The sequence below is a fragment of the Mizuhopecten yessoensis genome, unplaced genomic scaffold (assembly GCF_002113885.1).
Source record: "Mizuhopecten yessoensis strain PY_sf001 unplaced genomic scaffold, ASM211388v2 scaffold935, whole genome shotgun sequence".
Lineage (NCBI taxonomy): Eukaryota > Metazoa > Mollusca > Bivalvia > Pectinida > Pectinidae > Mizuhopecten > Mizuhopecten yessoensis.
This window is the reverse complement of record NW_018403795.1, coordinates 76517-85558: the sequence shown is the minus strand read 5'-3', so window position 1 is coordinate 85558 and position 9042 is coordinate 76517. Positions and strand designations below refer to the sequence as shown.

At 34.3% G+C, this 9042-nt stretch overlaps 1 protein-coding gene across 2 annotated transcripts; it reads left to right on the top strand.

Annotated features, from left to right (window-relative positions):
• Positions 1 to 472: 472 nt before the first annotated feature.
• Positions 473 to 8068, top strand: LOC110455673. Of its 2 annotated transcripts, none has more exons than XM_021505951.1 (2): positions 473 to 498; positions 6596 to 8068. In XM_021505951.1, the coding sequence occupies exon 2, from the start codon at positions 6640 to 6642 to the stop codon at positions 7876 to 7878; it is 1239 nt and encodes a 412-aa protein (XP_021361626.1). In that variant the 5' UTR covers positions 473 to 498; positions 6596 to 6639; the 3' UTR covers positions 7879 to 8068. The 2 variants fall into 2 exon arrangements, with proteins under 2 accessions (XP_021361626.1, XP_021361617.1); XM_021505942.1 differs by having other exon boundaries at positions 485 to 595.
• Positions 8069 to 9042: the final 974 nt, after the last annotated feature.

Below are 9042 nucleotides of genomic sequence, written 5' to 3'. Positions count from 1 at the left end.
CATGTATTTTTTTCTGTTTTCTGTGGGAGTTATAACATAAATGATCGTTCACCATATTTCCTAACATTACTTATACCGAATGTTTTAGTCATGTGTCTAGGGAACTCTCCATTATACAGTATTAGAAGCTTGTATGCTTAAAGTGAAACCATTGCATTGATATTTCTGTTTCCTCGATAACAGTTTTACAAAAAAGAAGTGTTACAAATATGTTATCCGTGATTAACATATATAACTATATATAACTAAACGGAAGACATAACGACCCTATTCGGAGTGATTGACATGTATAGAACTACCGGTGTGTGGTGGTAGTGTTTGGTGTATCAGTCTCTGACCTGTCGGTAATTTATACAGCTGTATTGTGACGAGTACAAACAACATCTGATAGGACTGACAGGAGTTATAGTTACTATCTGATCGGGGTGTTCCCTAGCCAGGTACATACACCTACCGCACGACAGTAGTCAGAGGGACACATACACACATGTAAACGGGGTAAGCATTTGCAGACTGTACATATGATAAGTATATATTTGTATTATCACATACCAAACACCAAAAAGAAGACGTTCTGACGGTCAAACATCATAAGGTAATGTACTAAGTATATAAGAAATTAATTGGATATTCAAATATCAGAAATAACGTTCTGCGAATTAATACGGATTTATAAAATAGTATAAGAGGTGAAGTACTATGTAGGATACAAAATAATATTAGAGGTGAAGTACTATGTGGGATATAAAATAACATTAGAGGTGAAGTACAATGTGGGATATAAAATAACATTAGAGGTGAAGTACTATGTATAATATAAAATAACATTAGAGGTGAAGTACTATGTATGATATAAAACAATATTAGAGGTGAAGTACTATGTAGGATATATATAATATTAGAGGTGAAGTACTATGTATGATATAAAATAACATAAGAGGTGAAGTACTATGTAGGATATAAAACAATATTAGAGGTGAAGTACTATGTATGATATAAAACAATATTAGAGGTGAAGTACTATGTAGGATATAAAATAACATTAGAGGTGAAGTACTATGTAGGATATAAAATAACATTAGAGGTGAAGTACTATGTAGGATATAAAATAACATTAGAGGTGAAGTACTATGTAGGATATAAAATAACATTAGAGGTGAAGTACTATGTAGGATATAAAATAACATTAGAGGTGAAGTACTATGTAGGATATAAAATAACATTAGAGGTGAAGTACTATGTAGGATATAAAATAACATTAGAGGTGAAGTACTATGTAGGATATAAAATAACATTAGAGGTGAAGTACTATGTAGGATATAAAATAACATTAGAGGTGAAGTACTATGTAGGATATAAAATAACATTAGAGGTGAAGTACTATGTAGGATATAAAATAACATTAGAGGTGAAGTACTATGTAGGATATAAAATAACATTAGAGGTGAAGTACTATGTAGGATATAAAATAACATTAGAGGTGAAGTACTATGTAGGATATAAAATAACATTAGAGGTGAAGTACTATGTAGGATATAAAATAACATTAGAGGTGAAGTACTATGTATGATATAAAATAATATTAGAGGTGAAGTACTATGTTGGATATAAAATAATATTTGAGGTGAAGTACTATGTAGGATATAAAATAATATTATAGGTGAAGGACTATGTATGATATAAAATAATATTAGAGGTGAAGTACTATGTGGGATAAATATTAATCAATATTTAGGGTTCGGTCCTTAGTATGACATGTTTTAATCAATATTTAGGGTTAAGTCCTATGTATGATAGGGAATAATCAGTACTGAGGATAAAGTCCTAAGTATGATATGGAATATTCAATATTAAATGTAAAGTCGTTAGCATGATAGGGATTATTCAATATTTAGTGCAAAGCCATTAGCATAACATGGATTATTCAATATTAAGTGTAAAGCCGTTAGCATGATAGGGATTATTCAATATTTAGTGTAAAGTACATTGTACTATGTATGATATGGAATAATCATATTTACGGTAAAGTCTGAAGTATGATAGGGATTAATCAATATTTAGGGTAAAGTCTGAAGTATGATAGGGATTAATCAATATTTAGGGTGAAGAACTAAGTATGATATTGATAAATCAATGTCTAGGGTTAAGTACTTTGTATGATATATATTGATTAATCAATATTTAGGATAAAGTCCTAAGTATGATATGGATTATCAGAAGTCACAAAGCTATTGTTATACGAATAACCAGGGTAATTTTGATTGTTGTGGTATCGGTAAGTGAGAATTATTGAATTTACAGAAAACAGATAGATAAGTTTTACATAGATATATTTATGTAGACCTACAAATGAAGATAGCATTCACGATAATATGATTAAAAGAATATCACGTGTTTTGCTTATGATGACGTGTATTTATTTTGTATAATGACGTAGTCTTTTCAAACAGCACAATGAGTTGTTTTAGACAAACCACACAGGTGATTGAGATTTTTTGGAGTCTTGTTACATGGATAATCAGATACAATAACCAAACACGGTATCGTTACATGTTGATTGTACACAATGTAAGTTATACACATAGATGCATGAGGAATCAACAACATTAGATTTAAGGTATTCTTGTTTACTGATAATACCAAGTGCTCAGGTACCAAAAAAACACTTAATTAAAACTACACTCTGATAACTTAATGTACAATGTAGTCATAACCAATGAACGATCAATTAAAGTAACATTCTGGTAAAGTATAATACAAGGTGGTCAGGAACCAACAAAATGCTCGTTATAGCTTTAATTTACTCCGATAAGTTAAAGTACCAGATGGTTTACAACCAGTAGGAGATACATAATGTTGTAAAAAGCTGCCCTCTGGCTTAATTAATACATGTGTGTGTCTTATTAGCGGGTTTAAACCCCTTTTTATTCAGACAGATAACATGAAAATTACTTGGATATGTTCTCAAAGAATACTGTCAATATGTGACTTAATAAACGTCAACTGATTATCAGAGCAAATGAGAAACATCTGTACTGAAGCATACGGTAAAGATGTGACACGAACTGAAATACTACCATGTAAGTGTAATATTAATTGAAATACTACGGTGCAAGTATAATATTAACTGAAATACTACAGTGCAAGTGTAATATTAACTGAAATACTACAGTGTAAGTATAATATTAATTGAAATACTACAGTGTAAGTGTAATATTAACTGAAATACTACCATGTAAGTGTAATATTAATTGAAATACTACGGTGTAAGTATAATATTAACTGAAATACAACGGTGTAAGTGTAATATTAACTGAATTTCTACAGTTAATTGGCTTCATCAACTAAAATACTAAAGTAAAAGTATGTTATTATTATCGTAAACTTGATAAATGTTTGTAAATCACATTGACCGAATACCAAACCCGCGACCAGTTCTCAAAAACCTATTTAGCCTGGTTTTCCGGAGAATATTGCGCTCTAAATATTGCCTTTGTGGAAATCCCCTGCAACCTGGTGTAACGCATGTTAGACCGGAATACGATCCGTCTGTCAGACTACCGGAAAATGTGTCTGCTAGCGAACGATTGAGCTCAGTCAAATATGACATTTTGTTTCCAAAATCTACTGGCAGAAAAGGTGCAGCAAGCACAAAAAGGCCACGAAACACACTGTGCACGTCTTCCATGCATATTTAGTCTGAAGATAAAGAATCTTGACGGTAGCTTGCAAAGCTAATTTACATATGTAGCTAGATGCCGAACTGTTTAATTCAACCATGGCAATTTTTCTCACAGATATTCGTTCAGGAAAAGGTGAGCTTTGTTTACCTCAACGAATAATCAGTTAAAATTAAAAAAAAAAAAAATATAAAACACCAGTAGAATATAATTTTCCACTTTGTTCCATATTGTTTTAAAAAAATAATTCAACAAAAAATCTGACAAGGCAAAAATCAACCTGCTACATTTAAAAATGGCGACATAATGTCCCATTTAAATCAAATGTCGAATAAATTCTATAAGCATTGCTCAGAATGTAATATTTTTGGGATGTTCAAACGGTTGCCAAATTGGTTATGTTATAAAGTTGTAGCAAATGTTCTTCAAACATAATAGGTCTGGTTTTTGACACATTTTTCTGGTGCATATTTGCCTTTAATATTGATCATAATGTGTTAAAATTTAAAAAGACCATGTTACACTAGATAACAAGAGGCCCAGGGGGCCTGTATCGCTCACCTGGTTATTTTAGCAATCATGGCACAATATTTACATTTGCTCTGTAATGCCACTTTGTAACCACTTCAGACATGCAGGGTAAGAACTTGGAATCGTTACTATGGAGACTTTATAATTCATAAAGAATTAAGATTGTTACTATTTCTAGCACATTAGTTGGGTTGGAGATAAAAGGTATGTGATGGCTGTTCATTTGTCGAATTGTCTATATAAATAATACCAAACTTTACCCCCTCCCCAAAGGCAAACGCGGGACCTGGGGCACATGAAAATCACAAAGTATATAAACCACTCGAAGGCCTTTACAACTATGAGTAGTATTTGATACTAGCATTTCTGGAACTGCAGAAGAAGCTTTTTGAAATTCGCCTCCTTTTTCACCCCAAACCCAGCCCCCTAGGGAGTCAGGGTCACAAAATTCATACCAACAGACCTTCCTCCCCTAACAAGTATTTCTGTCAAATATGAGCAAACTCCGTTCAACACATTGGAAGATATGGCCTATTATGTATATTTCCTAAATAAACTACATTTGTATACCAAATTTCACCCCCTCACCAGGGGCAAATGAGGGGCATGGTAGACATGAAAATCACAATTTTTATAAACCACCCAAACGCTTTTACAGCTATGGGTGGTATTTGATCCTGGCATTTTTGTAACTAGAGAAGAAGATTTTCGAAATGTTCCCAAATTTCTCCCCTTTTTGGCCCCTTACTCAGCCCCCTAGAGGGTCAGACTCATACATATTATACCAGCAGACCTCCCTCCCCTATCAAGTATTTCTGTCAAATATGACTAAACCCCCTAGGAGGCCACATCCTTATTTCATAAATCCATTGAGCCCCTGGTCCCAAGGATGCTTCATATGAAATTTAGTTAAAATTCAATCAGTCGATCAGGAGATAAAGGCTTTTAAAGGAAAAAGTTGACGCCGGACGACGGACGACGGACGCCGCGGTACGGCATAAGCTCACTTGCCCTTCGCTAAAAACAAGATTTGCAAGTGATTTAAACCTGAGAAGAATGAATCCTTAAGGTGCTATGTTAGCTTAACATTAACGGTGTTAACTAAGTATGAACTAGCCTATTTAACATTAACGGTGTAAACTAAGTATGAACTAGCCTATTTAACATTAACGGTGTAAACTAAGTATGAACTAGCCTATTTAACATTAACGGTGTAAACTAAGTATGAACTAGCCTATTTAACATTAACGGTGTAAACTAAGTATGAACTAGCCTATTTAACATTAACGGTGTAAACTAAGTATGAACTAGCCTATTTAACATTAACGGTGTAAACTAAGTATGAACTAGCCTATTTAACATTAACGGTGTAAACTAAGTATGAACTAGCCTATTTAACATTAACGGTGTAAACTAAGTATGAACTAGCCTATTTAACATTAACGGTGTAAACTAAGTATGAACTAGCCTATTTAACATTAACGGTGTAAACTAAGTATGAACTAGCCTATTTAACATTAACGGTGTAAACTAAGTATGAACTAGCCTATTTAACATTAACGGTGTAAACTAAGTATGAACTAGCCTATTTAACATTAACGGTGTAAACTAAGTATGAACTAGCCTATTTAACATTAACGGTGTAAACTAAGTATGAACTAGCCTATTTAACATTAACGGTGTAAACTAAGTATGAACTAGCCTATTTAACATTAACGGTGTAAACTAAGTATGAACTAGCCTATTTAACATTAACGGTGTAAACTAAGTATGAACTAGCCTATTTAACATTAACGGTGTAAACTAAGTATGAACTAGCCTATTTAACATTAACGGTGTAAACTAAGTATGAACTAGCCTATTTAACATTAACGGTGTAAACTAAGTATGAACTAGCCTATTTAACATTAACGGTGTAAACTAAGTATGAACTAGCCTATTTAACATTAACGGTGTAAACTAAGTATGAACTAGCCTATTTAACATTAACGGTGTAAACTAAGTATGAACTAGCCTATTTAACATTAACGGTGTAAACTAAGTATGAACTAGCCTATTTAACATTAACGGTGTAAACTAAGTATGAACTAGCCTATTTAACATTAACGGTGTAAACTAAGTATGAACTAGCCTATTTAACATTAACGGTGTAAACTAAGTATGAACTAGCCTATTTAACATTAACGGTGTAAACTAAGTATGAACTAGCCTATTTAACATTAACGGTGTAAACTAAGTATGAACTAGCCTATTTAACATTAACGGTGTAAACTAAGTATGAACTAGCCTATATAAATCTGGGCAGTCCCTTGTTGTCGTGTGATTTCACTTTATTCAAAAATCTTTACTTCCATGTTTGAATTTATTTTTCTTGTTATTTATAGGTCAATAAAGACTAAGTTACAGAGTGGTTCTCATCACAAAGATCATGGACAAAAACCACCTTACAATTCCACCATTAGGTAGCGGTGGTAGCTTTAACAGGAAAACGGATCCGGAGGCAGTTGCTAGACCAAAGGAACGACCGAAGCATATAAACCATAGCTACATACGAAATGCTGACGGAACACTAGCCAAGGTGACAAACTTCGGAGACACTTCATTGGACCACCTACATTACGTGACTGTATTTGGGGAAGACAAACACAGAAGGAGACGACATCACTACGAAGACGTAGAACCCACCGGTGATATTCTTGATAATGGGAACGTGACCCTAGACAAGTTCCAGTTTGATTACTTATTTGGAGGTGGATCTAGACCTAAAAGTGAAAAACCAAAAGAGAAAGTCACCGAAATCGAGCACCCATACAGCAGAGGACTTAGTAGTAGCATACCCTATTATGGTTCTCCGCAAATTCTTACAACTTTTAACACTTCTCGAAAACTTGGCGAAGTGTCAAAAATCATACCAATAGAAAGTGGCAAAGCTTGGATTAACACAGTAGGTGACTCATTTTTGACATTAATTGATAATACGGGGAAGAGACTGAACAGAACACCGATTTACGACAACTGTATTTGGGATTTCGCCGTTAACAGAAAACACAAAATGTACATAACTGTTGACCGCAGTTCCCAAGTCCATGCTTTGACACCTTACGGTGACCAAACCGCAGCAGGGAACTTCCTGGGTTATCAGCCCTACGGTGTAGCTGTGACGGACGATGGCAGACTTCTCGTTTGTCTTCGGCCGTTAGCTGGAACCCAAGGTCACAGTAAATTGGTTATAATTAGCAAAACTGGTCAGGTGACGCGTGAATTAGAAACTCATGAGGACAGGAAGACGCCATTGTTTACTGACCCCTACAATGTTCATTGTATCAAAAGTGGCAAGATATTTATACGGGACGGGAACACGAGAGTCGTGTGTATTAGTGAAAATGGTAAACACCTTTACACGTGGTCAAATCATCACGATGATGTTAACACGGAAGGGGAGGAGGTGTTTAACCCCTCGCGTTTAACCTCTGACCGCCATGGGTCACTGATCGTGTCATCGAAAGATACTAATAAAGTGTACATTCTGCCCGTAGATGGCAAGGGGCTACGCTGTCTCCTGGACCTCACCCACGGGATACACGCCCCGTGTGGGTTGGGCGTCGACAATGACGGCAATCTGTGGGTTGCGTGCAAGGAAAGGGCACTGCACATTATCAAGTACTGATACAAGCAAAGATAATCGCTGACATTGTCTCTCATTCTATCAAAAGTGGCAGAGATAAATATATCTAAAAGCGATGTTGATCGAATGGAACATTTTTGTCGGAATGAATGCTGTTTGACAACACTTTATATTTCTGTAAATAAATTTACATACTAAAACAAATGAAATCATAATAAATATGGAAAGGTTGTAGAACATTTATAATATTGCTTAGATTATGAAAGATTAGTAAAGATATCAATAATATAGTCAAGTCAATACTGTTTTTTTTCTGTGACTCATAATATCATTGGTACGTACAAAAGAGGAGTAAAACCTCGCACCTGTGTGTCTCACATAATCTAGTATTCATCTTCACTCCCTACTCTAATATTTTATCGGTGATAGCTATCAGAAGCATCAAACTAGCACTCCTCCTTTTAGAAGCATATTTCAAACTGGACTTGAATCCTTTCTCCCTCTTACATCGACCACCCTATAAATGGTCTTGCTAACTTGTTCTCACTCCCTCTTACATCTTAATGATTTAGAAGATTTTATGAAATCACGTGATTGTAAAGGGTCTAATATAAACGACCAGCTAGAAGAGGATTTACATGTATATATGAAGCTTTATGTTATGCTATACGCTGATGACACTATACTACTATCGGACACGGCAGAGGATTTGCAAAATCAATTAGATGTATTTCTCGAATATTCCAACCTATGGCATCTTAAAGTCAATATAAGCAAAACTAAAATCATGGTATTTGGTAGAAAAAGAATTCCTGATGGCCTTAGTTTTACATACAACGGTACTGTTATAGGAATAGCTAAGGATTTTAAATATCTTGGGGTTTATTTTACTAAAACTGGTTTGACACAGTTTAATATTAAACAACTGTATGGTAAAGGTTTAAAAGCAATGTATGGTGCTATTTCCAAATGTAGGGATCATAATTTGTCAATAGATTGTCAACTTGATATATTTGACAAAGCCATCAAACCTATTGTTTTATACGGATGTGAAGTTTGGGGTTTCTGTAACTATAAACTTATCGAACGTTTACATTTAAAATTTTGCAAACACATACTTAATGTTAAAACGTCTACACCGAACTTTATGATATACGGAGAACTTGGAAGGTTTCCGCTAGATATTAATGTCAAGGTAAGAATGGT